Source organism: Hyperolius riggenbachi, chromosome 10, assembly GCF_040937935.1.
Source record: "Hyperolius riggenbachi isolate aHypRig1 chromosome 10, aHypRig1.pri, whole genome shotgun sequence".
NCBI lineage: Eukaryota > Metazoa > Chordata > Amphibia > Anura > Hyperoliidae > Hyperolius > Hyperolius riggenbachi.
In genome coordinates, this window is record NC_090655.1 from 27,044,231 (window position 1) to 27,067,728 (window position 23,498).

Consider the following 23,498-nt stretch of genomic DNA (forward strand, 5'->3'; position numbering starts at 1 on the left):
AATATTGACATCCCCGCTGTTCAGGGAGCTTTATCGCCACTGCCGTGGGAGGAGCAGGGGCGTAACTAGGCCCCACCGCCCCCCCTGCATAATTTCTGAGCAGGCCCCCCCCCCTCTCCCTGGGGCCCGCTCGGGCCCGTCTTGCGGGGGTTGGAGGGAAGGCAGCATGAGGGGAAAGCCATGGCCACATTCGGCGGGGAGGGGGACATTTCCCCCCCCCCTCACCTCGGTCTCTCCCCTCTGCGCTCCCCTCCAACTTAATTAAGAGTCCTGGAAGCGGCAGGCAGCAGACAGATACATACCTTCTGTGTGCTCCAGCGTCCGTTCCTCTCATGAGTTTCTGACGCGACTTCCTGTTATACAGGAAGTCGCGTCAGAGACTAGCGAGAGGAGCGCACGGAAGGTATGTATCTGTCTGCTGCCTGCCGCTACCCGGACTCTAATTTAAAGTGAAGGGGAGGGCAGAGGGCAGAGCCTCGAGGTGAGGGGGGGGGACGTCCCCCCTCCCCGCCGAATGTGGCCATGGTTTCCCCTCCAACCCCCACAAAACGGCCCCGAGTGGACCCCTCAGGGGGTCCCAGGCCCCCCCCCCGCGGGAGCAGGGGCTGCAGGCCCTATTGTTACGCCAGTGCCGAGGAGGACAGAGGAAGCCTCAATAGGATCCGGAGGCTTCTTCTTACCGAGGTGAGTACACCCCGGGGGAGGTTTTTCTGGTTACAGGTTTTTTTTTTCTGTAAGGCCCCTTTTACACTTTCTTTGCAGTAAACCAGGGTAACGCAACGGCAATGCAAGGCAATTGGGGCTGGCACACGTAGTGCCTGATCTGCCACTGAGCCACCATCCGCAAAGTCAACAGCACGTCTTCCACGTGTAAGTATGTAAGTCAATGGGAAACGCATAGCTTTTAAAAGAGTTAGCGGCGGCGTGGAATACAACGGGGATCCCCAGGAATCCCAGTGATGTACTTCCTGTCCAGCAGGGACAGGGAGTACATCACTGGATGAGGGGTGTTAGCTGGGTGGGGGATCGGTATGTGGGGGGCGGTGCTATGCATATGACCTGTTTGCTGTCCAATGTAACGGGGGCGGGGCATTGCACCGCCAACGCACACCTCAAGTGTAAATTCGGCCTGAGTACTTTTACTATTAGAAAAATAATGTAACGCTCATGGAGTATGATGCAATGCGACAGAGGTCTCAGCACTTGCAACTTTCTTGTTTAGCTGTGAAGAAAACAGGCCAGCCAGTCTGTTTGGAGTTATTTTACTTTGCTGATATGGTTCATTTCTTGCACACAATAATGTCCCCTGTATTATTCCCTGCAGACAGTACATGCTGCTGGTCCCACCGGTGCTGAAGGCTGGACATGAGCAGAAGTTCTGCCTGCAGTTATCCCACCTCAATGAGTCCCTCAGGGTGACGGTGGCCCTGGAGGCGGAGGAGAATGTGACACTGCTTGAGAATCATGTGACAGAGTCTGAGGAGGACAGCTGCTTCCCCTTCCTGGTAAGACACGGCGGGCTGTACAAGACTACAACTAAAAGAATATCCCATATACTGGCACTCTCTGTGACTGTCCAGAAGTCACAATGTGTCCAACAGCACAAAGCCAATCTCTGAGACGTTTCTACACCTTTAAATATAAGAAACACAAAAAGGACATATCATAGTGCAGGAGTTTCTATTATTGCTTGACACCTCCGTGCTCCCATACACCGCACACTTGTTGCACCACTAGTGCCAGCAACCACTATCACCCAGGGATAGGGTATTAAACACCCCCCTTTGGGTCCCCGCTCACCAGATAGTCTCTTTTAGATCTGTGTGTCTCTCAACGACGTATCTTCTATCATATAGACCTCATAAAGAAAAAAACCCTATCATGTGTAAAACCATTTAATAAGAAGCTTCTCGCTTAAAACAGATATATGCGTACATTAAAATCCTCTTGAAATTAAGCCCATAACATAGTCACCGTTGCCTCCAGGAATTGTTCCGGTCTCGGCTGCATGTGCTCTTACTTCCTTACTCAGCGCGTCTCTCTAGGCTCCGCCCTACCGGTTTCATCATCCGTAATGACTCATCTGGGGCTAGGGAGCGTGCGCTAAGATCTAGTGTTATATGGTTGAAATCTGTCCAGCTTACCCCGCCCCCCTCCCTCCTATTGGCTAGGACCACTTCTATTCAATATAGCCAAGTCCGGATCTTTTCCCTGAGTTCACATGTCATAATCTTACATTTCTATACCCCCGTCAAGCATAAGATATCTCCTTAGAAAGGAACTGTGCCTATTTTTACGTTTCTTTGCAAAAACATTCATTAGTTCTCGCCGCGCGGCGTCCGCTCGTCCGGTCGCTACTGCGCATGCGTTGGTATCCAACATTCTACCGTACTGTCTCTATTAGTGGTTTCTTTACCATCCCACCTGTATTAGCGTCACCCTTTGTATGCAGAGCGTTGTATCCTTGTGACCAGCTGCTGTTGTGTGTCTATTTCACACTTACTCCGCAGATTTACACGTCTTTTACATATATACTTTAACCTACCCCCGTCTCACCGTCGTGGGTCTACAATTTTAGACCCTATACCTGTATGTTTTTGCATCATGATATCATATTCATATTACTACCTTTGGATAAAAACATTATTCCAGTTGTGCATGTATTTTAATATTCATTGAATTTGTATTCCATCACCAACATTAAATAATAACCACTTATTAGTATATCATACCTCACTTAAATCCTTAATAATAATATAACCATAACCCTCTATAACAAAATGCTATATTTTCAAATCTTTCCATAGTGCTAATTAATTACTAGTGCAACGTCTTTACAACTATGTACACTCATCCAATACAATATAATTTGTGCACATCTACCCTCTTGTGGACATTCTTCATATCTTATATACCACCATTACTTATTTTACATAAAAGGTAAAGTATTTATATTTACAAAATTTGCATAAAGTGAAATGTTTTGTACCAATCTTCCCACTCAGTGTACTTCGTGTATACAATTACCGTATGAAACACCTTTTATCAGTGTTTATTCCCCCTGTGTAATGTGTTAATCATTAGTCAAAAAGCAATTTATATCTATATCGATATTTAACCCCTGTGGTTCCAAAGTTGCATATATATCCATTTTGTTTCTTTTTTTACAAATCTCCCTTAGTTTATGGCAACCTCTCCAGTTTGGTTATAGTTTTTCTATCCCATATATTTGCATATCTTTTGGGTCACAATTATGTCTTTTTTTGAAATGTCGAGGGACACTATGATTGTCATGTCCTTTGCCTATTTTGTACACATGTTCCCCCATTCTTTCCTTCAGTGGGCGTGTCGTTCTGCCTATGTACTGACTCCCACATGTACACACAAGCAGGTATACAACATGATTGCTGTTACATGTAATAATTTGATCAATTTTGTATTCCTTCTTCGTTATTTCAGATCTAAAATGTGTTACTTTTTGGGTGAGACCCATTCTGCAGGCCTTGCAGGTTCTACAAGGAAAAAAACCTTTTTCCTGCCACCCTTGCAGTTTGGTTCTCTTGGGTGGATCCACACAGCTTGGTACCAATTTGTCTCTCAGATTGGGTGCTCGACGGTATATGAACTTAGGCTTAGGAGGAAGACATTTATTAAGATTAACATCATTAATCAGAATTGGCCAATGCCTTCTGAAGATTTTTTCCACCTCCTTATGTTGTTTAGAGAATTCCGTTATAAATGCCATTTGTGGGATTTCTTCTTGTTTGTAGTTATTTGTCAACAGGGCTTCCCTGTTTTTTAGTCCTATTTCCCTTATAGTTGCATTCAATTCTGTTTCCTTATAGCCCTTTTCCATAAATCTTTTCTTTATTGTCTCAGCTTGTCTCTCATAATCCCATAGATCTGAGCAATTTCTTCTAATTCTAGTAAATTGTCCCTTAGGGACACCCTTGATCCACATTTTGTGATGACAGCTTGTTGTAGGTATGAAACCATTCCTGTCTGTTTTTTAAAAAAAACATTGTGTGGTTAACTTAGGTGTCTTTTTATTTATTTCTAGATCTAAAAAGTGTATTTTTTGTTCATCATATTCAGTTGTAAGCTGTATGTTTGGTGCGATATCGTTAATCTCTGTTATGAACATATCCAACGATCCTGCATCCCCCTGCCAAAGGATTAACAGGTCGTCAATATAACGTTTCCATAGTCCTATATTGTTCCCTCCAATTGCAATGGCTCTCTCCTCCCATCTGGCCATATAGAGGTTTGCCAGAGATGGGGCATAAGATGCCCCCATCGCACATCCATACCTCTGGTTAAAGTACTCCCCCTTATACCAAAAATAGTTGTGCGTCAACGTGAACTTTAATAGATCCAACAGAAACTTTATTTGTTTTTCTGGTATGTTTTCTTCCCGGGTTAGGTAATACCGTACTGCCTCCACCCCATCATCGTGAGGTATATTTGTGTACAGTGAACCTACGTCTGCTGTCACCAGGATGGTGGTCTCCGTTTTTTCTGTCCTTTCCAAAATTTGTATTGTATGTTTTGTGTCATACAAAATTCTTGGCAACTTTGCAACAATTGGCTGCAAAAATGCATCCAGATATTGTCCTGCTCTGTGATTAATGGATCCTATGCCGCTAACTATTGGTCGCCCCGGGGGTTCCTCCAGATTCTTATGGATCTTCGGTGTCTGGTATATTACTGGAACCCTCGGGGCCGTTGGAACCAGGTGCGCATATTCTGCGTCTGTGAGAATACTTTCATCCAGGCCTTTCCTCAATATTTGTATAAGTTCTTTCTTATATTGGATAGTGGGGTTCCCCGTCAGTTTTTGGTATGTGTTTTGGTCATATACTATTTTGTCTAATTCCCTAAAGTACTGTTCTTTTGTTAGGACCACAACCCCTCCCCCCTTGTCTGCAGGGCGTACCACCAGGTTTTTAGATTGCAATAGGCTATTCACCTGGTCTTGCATTCCTTTTTGCTTCCCTATATTGATTTTTTCTATGTCTTTGTGGACCATTGATTTGAATACATTAATAGCATTACAATTTGTTTGGGGATTGAACGTTGAATTGTTTTTCATCCCCGTGTGTATATAGGGGTTGATTGTATTTGCCCTTCCATTTGGTCCCTCCTTATCTAAAAAGTACCTTTTCAAATTAATTTTACGTATGAATTTGTTCACATCTACATATGTGCCAAATTTGTTTATATTTTTTGGTGGTGCATATTTTAACCCCTGATTTAGCATATTTATTTCTTTTGTATTCAGGGCTACCCCACTCAGGTTATATATGCCTTCAGCATTTATTCTCTTCTTTTTTTGTTTGGATCTACCTCCCCTACATCCTCTTCTATGCCTCTCTTTCTTGGGTAATTTGGTGTTAATTCCTGATAGTTTGTATATGGGCCCCTGCCTCTGCGCCGGGGCTGGCCCCTCCCTAAAAAAAGGGATATCCTCATGCTGGAGGTTTGAATACCTGTTATATGTTTATATTTATGTTATATATATATTTATATATGTTATATGTTTATATTTATAACGGAATTCTCTAAACAACATAAGGAGGTGGAAAAAATCTTCAGAAGGCATTGGCCAATTCTGATTAATGATGTTAATCTTAATAAATGTCTTCCTCCTAAGCCTAAGTTCATATACCGTCGAGCACCCAATCTGAGAGACAAATTGGTACCAAGCTGTGTGGATCCACCCAAGAGAACCAAACTGCAAGGGTGGCAGGAAAAAGGTTTTTTTCCTTGTAGAACCTGCAAGGCCTGCAGAATGGGTCTCACCCAAAAAGTAACACATTTTAGATCTGAAATAACGAAGAAGGAATACAAAATTGATCAATTTATTACATGTAACAGCAATCATGTTGTATACCTGCTTGTGTGTACATGTGGGAGTCAGTACATAGGCAGAACGACACGCCCACTGAAGGAAAGAATGGGGGAACATGTGTACAAAATAGGCAAAGGACATGACAATCATAGTGTCCCTCGACATTTCAAAAAAAGACATAATTGTGACCCAAAAGATATGCAAATATATGGGATAGAAAAACTATAACCAAACTGGAGAGGTTGCCATAAACTAAGGGAGATTTGTAAAAAAGAAACAAAATGGATATATATGCAACTTTGGAACCACAGGGGTTAAATATCGATATAGATATAAATTGCTTTTTGACTAATGATTAACACATTACACAGGGGGAATAAACACTGATAAAAGGTGTTTCATACGGTAATTGTATACACGAAGTACACTGAGTGGGAAGATTGGTACAAAACATTTCACTTTATGCAAATTTTGTAAATATAAATACTTTACCTTTTATGTAAAATAAGTAATGGTGGTATATAAGATATGAAGAATGTCCACAAGAGGGTAGATGTGCACAAATTATATTGTATTGGATGAGTGTACATAGTTGTAAAGACGTTGCACTAGTAATTAATTAGCACTATGGAAAGATTTGAAAATATAGCATTTTGTTATAGAGGGTTATGGTTATATTATTGTTAAGAATTTAAGTGAGGTATGATATACTAATAAGTGGTTATTATTTAATGTTGGTGATGGAATACAAATTCAATGAATATTAAAATACATGCACAACTGGAATAATGTTTATATCCAAAGCAGAGCAGGGACAAGGTCCTCCAGCACCCAAGGCTGAGACACCAAAGTGCGCCCCTCCACCCCTCCCACCCCAGCTGTCACTCACTGATTGCTGTTAGACTAAGAGGCGCCACAGGGCCCACAACCTCCCCAACACCTTAATATCTAGTTATCTGGCTTGCAGTCACTGCTATGTATCCCCTTTTCTTAAGTTTTTTCTGCTTCATACACAATTAGGAATGACAGCTGAATGAATTGTGCGCCCCCTCCTACACTGCGCCCTGAGGCTGGAGCCTCTACAGCCTATGCCTCGGCCCGGCCCTGATCCAAAGGTAGTAATATGAATATGATATCATGATGCAAAAACATACAGGTATAGGGTCTAAAATTGTAGACCCACGACGGTGAGACGGGGGTAGGTTAAAGTATATATGTAAAAGATGTGTAAATCTGCGGAGTAAGTGTGAAATAGACACACAACAGCAGCTGGTCACAAGGATACAACGCTCTGCATACAAAGGGTGACGCTAATACAGGTGGGATGGTAAAGAAACCACTAATAGAGACAGTACGGTAGAATGTTGGATACCAACGCATGCGCAGTAGCGACCGGACGAGCGGACGCCGCGCGGCGAGAACTAATGAATGTTTTTGCAAAGAAACGTAAAAATAGGCACAGTTCCTTTCTAAGAAAATATCTTATGCTTGACGGGGGTATAGAAATGTAAGATTATGACATGTGAACTCAGGGAAAAGATCCGGACTTGGCTATATTGAATAGAAGTGGTCTTAGCCAATAGGAGGGAGGGGGGCGGGGTAAGCTGGACAGATTTCAGCCATATAACACTAGATCTCAGCGCACGCTCCCTAGCCCCTGATGAGTCATTACGGATGACGAAACCGGTAGGGCGGAGCCTAGAGAGACGCGCTGAGTAAGGAAGTAAGAGCACATGCAGCCGAGACCGGAACAATTCCTGGAGGCAACGGTGACTATGTTATGGGCTTAATTTCAAGAGGATTTTAATGTACGCATATATCTGTTTTAAGTGAGAAGCTTCTTATTAAATGGTTTTACACATGATAGGGTTTTTTTCTTTATGAGGTCTATATGATAGAAGATACGTTGTTGAGAGACACACAGATCTAAAAGAGACTATCTGGTGAGCGGGGACCCAAAGGGGGGTGTTTAATACCCTATCCCTGGGTGATAGTGGTTGCTGGCACTAGTGGTGCAACAAGTGTGCGGTGTATGGGAGCACGGAGGTGTCAAGCAATAATAGAAACTCCTGCACTATGATATGTCCTTTTTGTGTTTCTTATATTTAAAGGTGTAGAAACGTCTCAGAGATTGGCTTTGTGCTGTTGGACACATTGTGACTTTTGGACAGAGAGCGCCAGTATATGGGATATTCTTTGAATTGTGACCGGAGGAGGTTGTGATACTGGAACGCACCACCTAATATTTTTACAGTAAGACCTCAGGTGTGAACAAACTGTTGTTATTTAGACTTTGAACAAGTTTCATAAGCGCGGCTTACAAAATCTAGTTGTTGCAAGACTACAACTAGCCATGCTCAGGTTTATAGCGGCTGATAAGCAAATAAACATCAATGGATGTCAGTTATTTCAGCTTGATTGCAAATGTAAGGCCTTCTTCACAAGGGAGGCTGAACTGGGCACATGCCAACCAGTGTTATACAGTCTTCATAAGTAGTGGCCGCACTGGCCGGTCATGCATGAGCGTCATTTCTCAAGTATGCATGCCCAGAACACTATAGGCTGCTGTGCAGGAGCAGAGCCGGGACAAGGTCCTCCAGCAACCAAGGCTGAGACACCAAAGTGCGCCCCTCCATCCCTGCCACCCCAGCCATCACACACTGATTGCTATTAGACTAAGAGGCTCCCCAGGGCCCCAACACCTTACTCTCTAGTTATTTGGCTTGCAGTCACTGCCGTGTATCAGCTTTTCTTATTTCTCTGCTTCAAACACAATGGGGGAATGATAGCTGAGTGAGTTGTGCGCCCCCTCCTACACTGCGCCCTGAGGCTGGAGCCTCTCTCGCCACTGCCTCGGCCCAGCCCTGTGCCCCATCCTACACTGCGCCCTGAGGCTGGAGCCTCTCTCGCCACTGCCTCGGCCTGGCCATGGGCAGGAGCCCAAATTAAAAGCCCAAAAGAGCATCCACTGTTTCTTTGTTGAATGGAGGGCAGAGCAGCACAACTGAAATTAGCCCATTGAAACCAGTGATCGCTAGCAGGCCTTGGGTGCTGGAAAGTACAAATCCAGCCCTGGCTCTACTGCGCAGGCGCGAGCCGTTTGCACCTGCACAGTAGAGCAGACCTGAAAGGGCCCAGCTATTTCCGCAGGGGCCCATCAGAAAGCCTCTGGTGGGACTGCATTGGAAAGAATGGACGGAAAGGGACAGGGGAAGCCTCTTTAGGATCCAGAGGCTTTCCCCTTCCGAGGTAAGTACCACCCAAGGGACACTTTTTTCCTTACAGGTGTACTTTAAAAGACTTTCGAGGCTAGAGAGGATGAAAATCTTTTTACTCACCTGGGACTTCTTCCAGCCCCGAGCAGCCGTCTCAGTCCCTCGCCGCAGCCCCATTCCTCCTCGGTGTCCCCGTTGGCCGCCCCCAAAATGATCACGACCCGCCGGCTAGATTGGTGCTTCTGAGCATCCACGTTATCTGGCGCGTACTGCGCCTGCACACAACTACTGGGCAGGCACAGTAATCACCATATGACATGGATGCGTGGGCATGAGTGACCACGCAGTTGCAGAAGGGCCGACCCCACTGGCGGGTCGCCATCATTACAGGCGGCCAGCGAGGACACCGAGGAGAACTGGGACAGCTGCTCGGGGCTGGAAGGAGCCCCAGGTGAGTACAATAGATTGTTGTGTTCGCCTCGGAAATCCTTTAAATTGTCAGTAGGGATGGTCAGAAATGCCTATTTCCAATTCAAATATAATTATGCTATTTATTAATTACGCCACAATTAATTAGTGTCTTTCTGATTTCTGCTGAATGGGAATTTATTTATTTTTTTGCTATTATTGGTAATTACGTTATTTTTTTTTTAAAAGTTGTTTTTTTACGGAATCCGCTATATTCTGCAGATGTATGCTATTTTTTGTACAACCATGGTAGACTCCTGAATCCTCGGATTGACCTAATACTTTGTTGTCTTGTGATTGGCCTAAAGATTCTGCAGTGTTCCGATTTCCGCTGTACAATACTGATTCTCTGATTGGCCCAATTCTTCAGAGTGTTGTGATTGGTGTAAAAAAATACCAGAGTCTCGGTAATGCGGTATTTTGCGGAATTCTGATTTCCACACTCCGATTTCCAAATACCAATTTCCATTTCAGAAAGCTGATTTTTGATCAGAAACTGAGAAATCGTAATTCCGCAGAATTTGGAAGCTCATCCCTAGTTGTCAAGTCATTTAACGAATTGCTAATAGATTGAACGTAGCACTTGCAGGGTGAACTGGCCCCGAGCATGGACACTGGTTTCTTAGCCTTTCATTCCCTCTGTGATAAGACTCTGTGGAGGAGATTTATCAATGCATTACCGACAGTTTTTTCTTCTTAATCTGTTCTAACCAGCAGGGAGAACAGTTCTGCATGAGAATATCAACCTTCTTAAATCCTAGGAAATAGTGGCAATTTAGCATGAAGTGCTAGAGCTGCACTACAGCTAAGAAAAGTGCAAATCCATCCCTAAACTGCCGCAGATTAAGAAGTGCTTCATAGCAGTTCTACAGATGTACAACTGCAGGCTAGACATGATTGCAGAGTGCAGGCTAGTCATGATTTGTGAAGGGCTCCTCCCCCCCTGCTGAATTCCTTCTCAGAGAATGCTGCTATCAATACAGCAGGCGTATTGGTTACCTCAGCAACAGCAATTCCCCTCACACACTGCACTGTCTGAGCGATCTTCCTAACTCTGCCTATTACACAACAGTTTTAGAAGGAATCTGCACTATTTAGTGATTTCTTAGGATGCCTGAGACAGTTATACATGGATTTCTAAAAACCTACCAATATTTTGGCTCAGACACTGTTGATAAATCTGGCCCTGTGCTCTGTGTTCCTTTAGACTCCGGATGTAGATTCTGCGAGACTAGCTTATATCACGCTTAATGCTGTGGGCGACACTCTGCACTTCAGGACAAAGAGAAGCGTCCTCATCAGACCGCTCTACAACCTGGTGTTCATCCAGACTGACAAACCCATCTACAAGCCTGGCCAGACAGGTGAGCTGTGGGCCATATTCCCACATATTCTTATTATTTATTTATATAGTGCTGACATTTTCTTCATCACTTACAGAATATATTAACCACTTCACCCCAAAGCGGTTTTTACCCTAACAGACCTTTCAGTGCTCATCCCTTTCATTTGCCAATAGCTTAAAGGATACCCGAGGTGACGTGACATGATGAGATAGACATGTGTATGTACAGTGCCTAGCACACAAATAACTAAGCTGTGTTCCTTTTTTTCTTTCTCTGCCTGAAAGAGTTAAATATCAGGTATGTAAGTGGCTGACTCAGTCCTGACTCAGACAGGAAGTGACTACAGTGTGACTCTCACTGATAAGAAATTCCAACTATAAAACACTGTCCTAGCAGAAAATGGCTTCTGAGAGCAAGAAAGAGATAAAAAGGGGAATTTCTTATCAGTGATGGTCACACTGTAGTCACTTCCTGTCTGAGTCAGGACTGAGTCAGCCACTTACATACCTGATATTTAACTCTTTCAGGCAGAGAAAGAAAAAAAGGAACGCAGCATAGTTATTTGTGTGCTAGGCACTGTACATACGCATGTCTATCTCATCATGTCACATGTCACTTCGGTTATCCTTTAATCACTACTAATCACAATGAAATGATCTATATCTTTTTTTTTCACCACCAATTGGGCTTTTGGGGATTGATATTTTTTTTCAGTAATTACTTTATTTTTTATGCATTTTAAAGGGAAAAACCAGGAAAAAATACACTATTTCTCCAATTTGATTTCCTGTAGTTTTGATATAAACACTGCTACTGTACATAACACCCACACATTTTATTTGCCTATTAGTCCTGGTTATCACAAGATTTTAATTATGTCCCTAGTACAATTATGTCCCTAGACGTGCACGTGCGCGAATGCACGTGTGGGCACGTGCACGCATGCACATGCACGCGCACAGCTGCAGCAGCACTGCTTGACTTATAAAAACGTCCTGGAGTCGTTAAGAGGCTCCAGCTGGATGTTTTTATAAGTCTGCTTGCCATTAAGTGGTTAAAGCAGACCCGTACTCACGTACAGCACACAATGAAAACTCTTTATTCCACTTATAGTTTCTGAAGAAATTCACTTCTCTGTGTTCTATGTTTGTTTAGGCAGATTAAGGTGTCTTATTAGTTCTTTATCAGCAACTGTGAATAGACTGCAGCAGAGCTCTGCTTAGGCAGCTCTCCATATAGTAAACACTGAGGCTGAACCCTTCTGCAAAAGAGAAAACAAGTAAAACTATTTTTCTTAGGACTTCCATAAAGTGTAATGCTAGTAACACACGATACAATTTTCTGGCAGATTCACCTGCCAGATTGATTTTTTCCAACATGTCTGATCTGAATTTCTATCAATTTTCCATTCACTTCTATGGAAATTGATCGGAAAATTGATTGAAATTCAGATAGGACATGTTGGAAAAATTCGATCTGGCGGGTAAATCTGCCAGAAAATTGTATCGTGTGTACCTAGCATTGCAGAATACCCAAACAGCTCGGGGTGACTCAAAACCACTAGGAAAGTATAGGGAACTAAAAGGAGATCAAAAAGCTCTCCTACTGAGTAGCAATGCTCAGTGTAATTTGCCTTCTTAAAGAGGAGCTGTCACCCATACTATCTCAGAAAAAAACACATATATAAGTAGATAAACACTTGCTCTACTTACATAACATATGTATTGCACGGCTCACGTTATGATTCCTGTGATTTTTCTATCGTAAAAAAAAAGAGAAAATCCTTCTTAGGATTCTCCATTTTAACTGTGTCTATCTTGAAGCCAATCCTGATGTCATTTCCTCCCTTACTCTACTCTGCGTATCCATTACCCGCCCTCCTCCCAGTCTTCAGGTACTCCCACCTAGCTCTGCAATAGAAAGTGCATTGTCTCAGCATGAGAAATATTGGCCAATCAGAGAGGAACAGAGGTGTGGGAGGGGAAAACATGGAGGGGAAGAGGCTTCAGCCAATCAGGCTGCATTAGTTAATTCTGAGAGGAAAGTAAAGAAGCAAAAAAGGACAACCCAGCATGCTCTGCAACTTCCTTTGTACTAAATAAGAGTCAGGTAAACTGGGGAATGATCATTTATCAACAAGAAAAGTAATAGTGATTTTTAACTTTTAGATTAGCTGGTTAGCATCCTTATTACTTGTTTACGAGATAGAAATAAATAATTGATTGTTGATTTTCTGCCTGACAGTTACACTTTAAGAGAAAAGCAGATAGATACAGGCCTGCCTGTTGCATATATTGACTGTGTCTGTATTCTTAATTTCTGTAGTCCAGTTCCGTGTTGCATCCCTAGATGAACAATTTCGTGCCACCAATGAAAAGGTACGTAAGGCATTTTTCAAACTACACTTTGTAATCAGTGATAGTTAAAAAAAATATTCTTTTTATCAAATCACACAAGTTTCATGTAATTTTCTTTTGTTTAAAAAAAACGTAAACTACCTCAGATATTTTGTAAAAGTGAGCCTCTGACGAGACAGCCTCCAGCAGGTATAGGGGAGGGGTGATGCTGTGACATCATCACACTGTACTCAGCTCCACCCGCCTACATGGAATGCGTCAGACCTGACCAGTGGAGCTTAGTAGTCCTGCAAAACATAGCTCTGCCAATGGAAGCACTGCTGACAATCATTTCCGACACTACAGTCTGCACTCGGCTGTACAAAACCTTTGCGTTTCTGCGTTCAAGGCTTTCCTTTTACACAGATAACAACCAAATCCTGAACATAAACTATATGTGTAATAGAGTTAGGGGCATTGCAATAGCCATAGAAGAGGAAGGTTGGGGATCACATAAAGCCTGGTTCTCTCTGTCTCCTCTCGTTCCCCCACTGCCCCCTGCAACGAGAAAACGAGAGAGATCACAGAGAGCCCAATATAGTGCCTCTGAGGAGGCGCTAGGCTGTGTCATAGACACTTTTTACTGTATGCTCCATCCCCTATTACTTGATGAAGCAGGGCCACACCTGTGAAACGAGTTGCTTTGACCCTTTGGAGTGTATATATGAATAAATGTGCTTGTTGATACAATATCAACCTGTTTTTGTGTCTGCTTGGAGGAGGTAAGTCCACCACTGCCTCCCTCATGTTTTAAAAAAGTTGTAGCTAATTTTATTCTTTTGGCACCTCTGCTCATTTCCCCACTGACCTCTGTTCAAAATTGGCACCTTGGAGCTTCTCAGAAGGCTTCAGAAGCACTTGTGTCCCCAAGTGCTTTCTAAGACGGGTGCATTGGTACTATGCATTCACAAGCGTGGACTTGCACTTGCGCAGTACGGTACAGTTCATGGACATGAATACTTCCAAATGCTGCCAGAGAAGGTCTGAAGGCAGGACCAGTTCTAGCTCCATGAGGCCCCAGGGCAAAAGTAGCTTGGAGGGCCCCCTGACTCCCTTCCCCCCACTGCAAAATATAGATAGATAGCTGTGCTGTTTGTCTTACCAAGATGCATGCAGTCATGATCCCCATCTGAGCATACAGTCCACTCAGCTCGCGACAACAAGGTGCCGCTTCCCTCCTCCGCGTAGGCATGGATGTACTGACATGCTGTCACATGCCTGCGTCACATCGGGAAGAGTGCCGCTGCGGCTGGCCGTGGTGCATCCCACCACAAGACAAGAAGTAAGGCGGAAAGAAATTAAGTAAACTGTGCCGACGTGGCAGAGATGGTTGGGGGCCTCTCTGGATTCTGGGGCCCGGGGACAATTGCCCCTTTTGCCTTTATTAAAGCGCCAGCCCTGCCTGTAGGTAGAAAAATTTCATGTGGGGCAGCACATGTGAGGACAGGGAGAGAGGACAGGGAAGTTCTTATGGTCTGTATCTGTCTTTTTTTGTTTCTCACTTCAGTGTTGCTATGACTTTATGTGAGTAAACCTAACATTAAAATCTTTTACAGCTAGATAAGAAAGATTTATACTCTAGTCACAACATTTCTTGGCCTAGTTCCCATGGCTGACCAGGAAGAGGCGCGGTTACCGCTTCTCAGCCTCCTCAGCCATGTAGCATTTGTACAGGGTTGTCTGGTGTTCTTTGGTATTCTCTAAATTTTGACAAGCATGTCGGTCATCTGCTACAGTGGTTATTAAGTCGTTTTATAATAGTTATAGATCTATATTGTCCAGGGCCATATATTGTCCTCTTCCTGCTGCGTGCACACACACACAGGCCCATATGCAATTCCCCTTTTCTCCTGAGTTATCTCCTAGGACAGTGGTTCTCAACCTTTTTGATGTTTTGACACATCACGCCAAATGCTCAGATCTCTGTAACACGTCACATATGTATAATAGAAAAATACACCTGAATAAACTTAAAAATGAAAGCTAGAACCTTTCAGGAATATTAATAGAAACAATCTGTGGGACAGTTAGCCCCCTCACCCCCCAATTTGGAATGATGGCACAGCACCGACAATTTGCACCAGGCATTATAGCCGCAGTGCCCCCCCCCCCAAAGAAAAACTCCCTCAGACTCAGTATAGGTAGGTAGCCAGGTATAGGTGCCTCCAGTATAGGAGATCATGTGTAGGTACCCTCAATATAGGTAGCCAGCTATAGTGCCCCCAGTATAGGAAGTCAGGTGTAGGTGCCCTCAGTATAGGTAGCCAGCTATAGTGCCCCCAGTATAGGAAGTCAGGAGTAGGTGCCCTCAGTATAGGTAGCCAGCTATAGGTGCCCCCAGTATAGGAAGTCAGGTGTAGGTGCCCTCAGTATAGGTAGCCAGCTATAGGTGCCCCCAGTATAGGAAGTCAGGTGTAGGTGCCCTCAGTATAGGTAGCCAGCTATAGTGCCCCCAGTATAGGAAGTCAGGAGTAGGTGCCCTCAGTATAGGTAGCCAGCTATAGTGCCCCCAGTATAGGAAGTCAGGAGTAGGTGCCCTCAGTATAGGTAGCCAGCTATAGGTGCCCCCAGTATAGGAAGTCAGGTGTAGGTGCCCTCAGTATAGGTAGCCAGCTATAGGTGCCCCCTTGAAAGCTGGCGCCCTGAGCGACCGCTCCGGTCGCTCAGGTCAAAGGCCGGCTATGATATTGCCTTCTTTAATAGTAGCTTTGTCCTGTAAAACACAAAATCTGCCAATATGCCCATCAACAACTGGATTCTTGTAGGTTCTCCAAATCATCCCATTCAAAATTGCTGATTAAAGGATTCAGCTCCATGGCTATTGCTTTTAGTGGCTGCCACTATAGTTTTGACATGCCCTCCATACTGTGGGTGGAGGTGGTAGAAGGGTGGTACTGCAGAGTTGCTGCTAGCATCTATTAGAAGCGGGTGAGAGGCAGACATTCAGAATATGCAAAGCTTTCACATTTATGTCACTACTCTGATTTTTCATTGAACTTATGTCTGCTCTTCATTATTTTTTCCAGTTTCCCGTCATTTACGTTCAGGTAAGAAATTTATATTTTTGTTACAAAATATTTCCTCTTTCACTTTTTGCTGATTACATCCCCTTTCCAGACACCGATGTTTTCCTAGACCTGTGTAGACTCTTGTATTTATTCTGTCTATAAGCTTTGTGACTTTGTGATTTTAATGAACTCTGACCATTTCCTATGGGACAAACTTCCATTGCTTTCAACTGCAATTTTTTTTTAGAGAGTTTAGTCTGTGCCCTGCCCCCTTGCAGTCTGATAGCAGAATGATGCAAGCCAAGCAGCAATAGCTGTTCCATTCATGGAATCTGAATTTAACATCTTTAATTTGGCTGCTTTAAAGGCATAGCTCCCAAGTGTCCTTTTTATTCGGAGGCATAGTCCCTCCTTGGGAACCAAATTTCTCTGTCCCTCTTTCTTCTTAATGTGTCTCTCTTTCAGGGCTGATGTACAGATCTCTGTAAAAATGTGATGTACAGATCTACTGAAAAATATGTTTAATTGACTCCAAACTTTATTCCTATCCTTTCCAATTGATATATTTCTTAATATCAAATGTTATTATGAAGAAAAACGAATAATGGCAGAAAAGACCAGTGTGGTTTTTGAACTCCAAAAATGACATCTATTGCTTATACATTTTTAGTGGGAAGGGGTGTGGCTAGGGGTGTGGAAGGGGTGTGGTTAGAGGTGTGACAGGGGAGTATCTTAAAGTGTTCCTCTTTCTCATCTCAAAAAGATGGGAGCTATGCTTTAAAGTTCCCCTACATCTACCGATGTTTGCGGCCCCAACGACCATCCGTGTCTATTATTCAACTGATTTCGGGCCAAAAATCAGTCAAATGCGTGGATTGGACAAGCTGGAAAGAACTTGGTGCTTTATCATGTGCGCTGCGGTAAGGGTGGTTCGATTTTGCTATGACCACTGAACAACTGCCACGACTCCCAGCCTAATCTGTGGTCACCCAATGTGGCACCAGGCGCGTGTGTGTAGTTACCATGTGGTAACGCCCAATGAGGTGGCGTTTGAGGTGACAGTGGAGTAGACCAGGAGTCAGGGTAGTGGGACAGGTGACATTTTACACCACAGGGGACCGGGGAGGACAATTACATTTGGGGGACCGCCATCCAGGCAGCGAAGGCTGAAATCATTCTGAAATATCTATCTGGAATCGGCCTGCGGTGTATGTCCCTTGGTCAATCTGCCCATACATTGCTATGTATATGGGCCCATTTATGCAATGCAACCAAGTTTTTTAAGTGGACCTGTACTCTTGTATAGGACAGAAGGAAAACAGAGAAATGCACCCTGTGTGTATTTAGAGAGTTTAGCCTTCCTAATCCCCACCTCATCTGTGAATAATCACAACTGTTATTTGATCTCTCAGCTGTGTCAGCTGGCTGCCTCGACAGAGCAGCTCATTTGTAAACACAGGATATTAACCCTATGTCTGCTTCCATGATAGCAGGAAGTAGAAACACTGCAGATTTATTGCAGGATTTGTATCAGCTCCTACAAAGAAATGTTTTCCTATAATGGTTATTATGCTGTTGCTCATCTTTTAAAGCAGAAAGAAAGTTTTGAGTTCAGGTCCGCTTTAAAGCAGTAGGATCAGCCATACTATGCCAGGGGAAAAAAAACACACATATAAGTAGATAAATACTTGATCTACTTACATAACATATGGATTGTACTGTCCACGTTTTGATTTCAGTGAATGTTAGATAGTAAATGACGAGAATTCTGTTAGTGGTGGGGGCCATGTCTTTTGCCCACAGTTAAGGCTAAATCCTGATGTCATTTCTGCCCTTTACTTTTTTCTTTTCTCCTCCATTCGCTGAGTCACCTCAGCCTTGCTTGTAAACACAAGTGAGTAGGGGATCGTGTTTCAGATAAGCAGCTAGACAGGGAAATAAATGGTAGAGGAGGAATATATTATAGATAAAAAGAACCCCCAGCATGCAACTGTTTGGCACTGACTATTAAAGGGCCAGTGCTTCTAAAGTATGTGATAACTCCAAACCATAACAACAGAAAAAGTTTTGAAAATTTTGAATGTAGGATTAGCATCTTTATCACTTAATACACTCAGACCAGTTGCTGTTGAAATGTGATTTTTATGGTGAAATCCCGCTTTAATTAGCACCAATCACACAAAGGCATCATTAGGGTTCTCTCATTACTGACATATTAGAGGGTATATCTATGTCTGTGTCTGGAGTATATGGGGCTTAATCCTCTTTATTTTGTGCCTACCTTATTGTTGATATTGCCTTTATCTTTGGCTACAGCGATATGCTATGTCAACATAAATGCCTCTAATCCTTGTATTCTTCCTACTAAGCAGAAAATAAGCAGATTAATCCCAAACATGACCTAACCTGTACAATAATCCGCTTGTGATGAAAACATCAGCCAGAGCTTTCCTCTCCTGTTTGATAGAGCATGGAGGATTACAATATCTCAGTGGCGTAACCAGGCCCGGATTTACCTCTCTATAGGGGCAGATGTCCCGGCACCCTAGACTTCGCCCTTCATGAAACCACAAACCTCCCCCCCCCCCCCCCCAAACCGCACCGCAAGTGTTCTGGCTGTCCCAGCTGTCACTTCTCCCTTACTTTCCTTGCCCGTCATAGGTAGCTGCAGGTGCCCCTTAGTATCAGGTTGCCAGAAGTACCCTCAATATTAAGTAACTAGAGGTACTCCCAAGTATTAGGTAGCTAGAGGTGCCTATGATTGAAGGGAGATCTCATCAGTTGAATGCCGAGAGCTGGATGAGTAACCTCCCATCTACACTCTCATCAGGACTCTGCATAGGGAAGGAGGGAGGGGCTCTGGGAAGGGAGCAAACCGCCTTTCCATCATCAGGTGCCGGTAGGCATGTGCCTACAGTGCCTTATGGTAAATCCAGCCCTGGGCGTAACAATAAATCATAGGGCTCCCCATTCCTTGCCTTCCCATCGTGGCCCATTCCTTGCCTCCCCCTTGTGGCCCATTCCTTGCCTCCCCATCGTGGCCCATTCCTTGCCTCCCCCTTGTGGCCCATTCCTTGCCTCCCCTTGGGGACCCTTTCCTTGCCTCCCCTTGGTGACCCATTCCTTGCCTCCCCTTGGGGACCCTTTCCTTGCCTCCCCTTGGTGGCCCATTCCTTGCCTCCCCTTGGTGGCCTATTCCTTGCCTCCCCTTGGTGGCCCATTCCTTGCCTCCCCTTGGTGGCCCATTCCTTGCCTCCCCTTGGTGGCCCATTCCTTGCCTCCCCTTGGTGGCCCATTCCTTGCCTCCCCTTGGTGGCCCATTCCTTGCCTCCCCTTGGTGACCCATTCCTTGCCTCCCCTTGGCGACCCATTCCTTGCATCCCCTTGGTGACCCATTCCTTGCCCCCCCTTGGTGACCCATTCCTTGCATCCCCTTGGTGACCCATTCCTTGCCGCCCCTTGGTGACCCATTCCTTGCCTCCTCTTGGTGGCCCATTCTATGCCTCCCCTTGGTGGCCCATTTCTTGGCTTCCCTTGGTGACCCACTCCTTGCCTCCCCATCGTGGCCCATTTCTTGCCTCCCCTTGGTGGCCCATTCCTTGCCTCCCCTTGGTGGCCCATTCCTTGCCTCCCCTTGGTGGCCCATTCCTTGCCTCCCCTTGGTGGCCCATTCCTTGCCTCCCCTTGGTGGCCCATTCCTTGCCTCCCCTTGGTGGCCCATTCCTTGCCTCCCCTTGGTGGCCCATTCCTTGCCTCCCCTTGGTGGCCCATTCCTTGCCTCCCCTTGGTGACCCATTCCTTGCCTCCCCTTGGCGACCCATTCCTTGCATCCTCTTGGTGACCCATTCCTTGCCCCCCCTTGGTGACCCATTCCTTGCATCCCCTTGGTGACCCATTCCTTGCCTCCTCTTGGTGGCCCATTCTATGCCTCCCCTTGGTGGCCCATTTCTTGCCTCCCCTTGGTGACCCATTCCTTGCCTCCCCTTGGTGGTCCATTCCTTGCCTCCCCTTGGTGGCCCATTCCTTGCCTCCCCTTAAGGGCCCATTCCTTGCCTCCTCTTGGTGGCCCATTCCTTGCCTCCCCTTGGTGGCCCATTCCTTGCCTCCCCTTGGTGGTCCATGCCTTGCCTCCCCTTGGCGACCCATTCCTTGCCTCCCCTTGGCGACCCATTGCTTGCATCCCCTTGGTGACCCATTCCTTGCCCCCCCCCCCCTTGGTGACCCATTGCTTGCCTCCCCTTGGTGACCCATTCCTTGCCTCCCCTTGGTGACCCATTCCTTGCCTCCTCTTGGTGGCCCATTCTATGCCTCCCCTTGGTGGCCCATTTCTTGCCTCCCCTTGGTGGCCCATTCCTTGCCTTCCCTTGGTGCCCCATTTCTTGCCTCCCCTTGGTTGCCCATTCCTTGCCTTCCCTTGGTGCCCCATTTCTTGCCTCCCGTTGGTGGCCCATTCCTTGCCTCCCCTTGGTGGTCCATTTCTTGCCTCCCCCTGGTGGCCCATTCCTTGCCTCCACTTGGTGGTCCATTTCTTGCCTCCCCTTGGTGGCCCAATCCTTGCCCCCCCCCCCCCTTGGTAGCCCAATCCTTGCCTCCCCTTGGTGCCCTTCACAGCCTGGGGCCCATCTCACAGAGGTCATAAAGCAAGGTGTGGCCATCATTATCTTCACACCCATAACAAGTGTAGCCACAAAAACACCTGATTGGGAGGATGGTCCCCTGTATCGGAGGAAGGGAAGGTTAGTACTATGGGGCCCCAAATGGAGGAGTGGGAAGCAGAAGATGGATGGGCAGCGTTCGGTGGGTGTAATAGGGCAGTAAATGTATATATGTGCTCATAGGGGAGGGGGGGGTCTCATTTATACACAAGGGAGCAGAGGCAAGTGTGGTGGATTTAGACGATTCCCAAGAGATTTCATGTTGAAATCAGTCCGGAATCAGCCTGCGGTATATGGTCAGCCGACAGATCTCTCTCTAATTTGATTCAATCAGAGAGAGAGCGCTGTCTCTTGATCGATCTGCCCATCATTGCTAGATGAATGGGCATCCTTAAAGGGATACTGTAGGAGGGTCAGGGGAAAATGAGTTGAACTTACCCGGGGCTTCTAACGGTCCCCCGCAGACATCCTGTGCCTGTGCAGCCACTCACTGATGCTCCGGCCCCGCATCCGGTTCACTTCTGGAATTTCAGACTTTAAAGTCTGAAAACCACTGTGCCTGCGTTGCCGTGTCCTCGCTCCCGCTGATGTCACCAGGAGCGTACTGCGCAGACACAGACCATACTGGGACTGCGCAATACACTCCTGGTGACATCAGCGCGATTGAGGACACGGCAAAGCAGGCGCAGTGGTTTTCAGACTTAAAAGTCTGAAATTCCAGAAGTGAACCGAAGGCCATACTAGGCCTGCGCAGTATGCTCCTGGTGACATCAGCGGGATCGAGGACACGGCAATCGGTGAGCGGCTGCGCGGACACAGGACGTCTGCGGGGGACCATTAGAAGCGCCCGGGTAAGTTCAACTCATTTTCCCCCGACCCCCTACAGTGTCCCTTTAAAGGAAACCTAAACCGAAAAAAAAAACCTGGGGCTTCTACCAGCCCCATGCAGCCATCCTGTGCCTTCGTAGTCACTCACGGCTTTTCCGGTCCCCCACCGCCAGCTAGTTTCGTTTTTGCTGACTCGGAGTCGGCAGGCCGCCACGTGTACATTTACACGCATACCTGCTGGTGCAAAAAGCTATCGCGGACATTAACACATACATTTTTACGTGTTGGAGGTGCATTGCGTACATTTTTATGCATTGCACCTCCAATGCATAAAAATGTATGTGTTAATGTCCGTGATGGCTTTCTTCACCAACGGGAATGCGTGCAAATGTCTGCGTGGTGGCAAAAACAAAACTAACTGGCGGCAGGGGACCGGAGCATCAGTGAGTGACTACGAGGGCACAGGATGGCTGCATGGGGCTGGTAGAAGCGCCAGGTCAGTGAAATTCAATTTTTTTTTTCGGTTTAGGTTTCCTTTAAGTCCCCTGGATTATCTGAGCAAATATATTCAAACCTAGAGAGGGTAATTGGGTATTCCAAAAACAAGGAGAGAGAAGAGAGCGCCTCTATGGTGCAATACCTTTAATTCAGTTTGCAAATTGCAAAAGAAATGCACGTACAAGATCGCATAAATTTGCAAGCATATCTCACATGCTCAATGTTCCACTCCTCAGACGGAGGAGTCAAGCTCCATGTGACGGGTGATAATGACTGTGAGTCATTATCACCCGTCACACGCAGCTTGCCTGGACTCCAGCCCTACCACGGACCCTTGTTGATGTCCCCCGCTGGCCACGGTTGGCGTCCGAGGAGTGGAACATTGAGCATGTGAGATATGCTTGCAAATTTATGCGATCTTGTATGTGCATTTCTTTTTTACAGTCAAATCCCACCGCTGAGAGAGCTGCACTCGATTCTACTGTACCTTTCATTGTCTGACACTGGCATTGGAGAACTGATTCACTTTGGACATAATATGCTTTAGTCCTGGTTGTAACACATATATTTGTCTATTGTGTAATTGGGTATTCCATCTGGGTCCGGAAAAAGAGCAAAGCCAGTGCCAAAGCTGTAAAAATCAAAATCTTTCCCTTTCGGGAATTTGGTATTTTTTCTGTAGACTTTCCCAAGTAAGAACACCAACGCCATCCGTCAGATACTAGAACATTCTTTTTAACAAATTGGATTTCTCATAGCATGTCTCGTCTATGCTCTGTAGTGTTCCTCTTTGCGTCTCTGTTTGCGTTGTGTGCTTGTCTTTTCTATACATCTGATATAATGTGTGGCGTCTCCTCCCAGGACCCCCAGAGGAACCGCATCAGCCAGTGGGTGAATGTAGAGACACGCAGAGGAATCGCCCAGGAGTCCTTCCTCCTCGCCGCTGAGCCCAGGATGGGGACATACACAGTGGTTGCGCAGAGGGAGAAAGGCTCACAGATTGAGCAAACCTTCACTGTGGAGGAGTATGGTAATTCTACGTGAATGTTGTTTATTTTTGCTTATTGGTTAACTATTTCAATTAAATGACCACTATTGCGAAAATCGTAAAATTTTAAGTACATGTAAACATATACAAATAAGTACGTTTTTTCCAGAGTAAAATGAGCCATAAATTACTTTTCTCCTATGTTGCTGTCACTTACAGTAGGTAGTAGAAATCTGACAGAAGCG

At 45.3% G+C, this 23,498-nt stretch overlaps 1 protein-coding gene across 2 annotated transcripts in view; it reads left to right on the forward strand.

The window, feature by feature from the left end:
- LOC137533939 (alpha-2-macroglobulin-like) overlaps positions 1-23,498 on the forward strand; it is a 132,447-nt gene that overhangs the window by 22,413 nt on the left and 86,536 nt on the right. For both annotated transcript variants that reach the window (XM_068255256.1, XM_068255257.1), the window contains exons 3-7: positions 1,325-1,505; positions 10,742-10,898; positions 13,206-13,258; positions 16,303-16,323; positions 23,127-23,295. In XM_068255256.1, the coding sequence (XP_068111357.1) occupies positions 1,325-1,505; positions 10,742-10,898; positions 13,206-13,258; positions 16,303-16,323; positions 23,127-23,295 (581 nt within the window). The remainder of the gene's footprint in view (positions 1-1,324; positions 1,506-10,741; positions 10,899-13,205; positions 13,259-16,302; positions 16,324-23,126; positions 23,296-23,498) is intronic.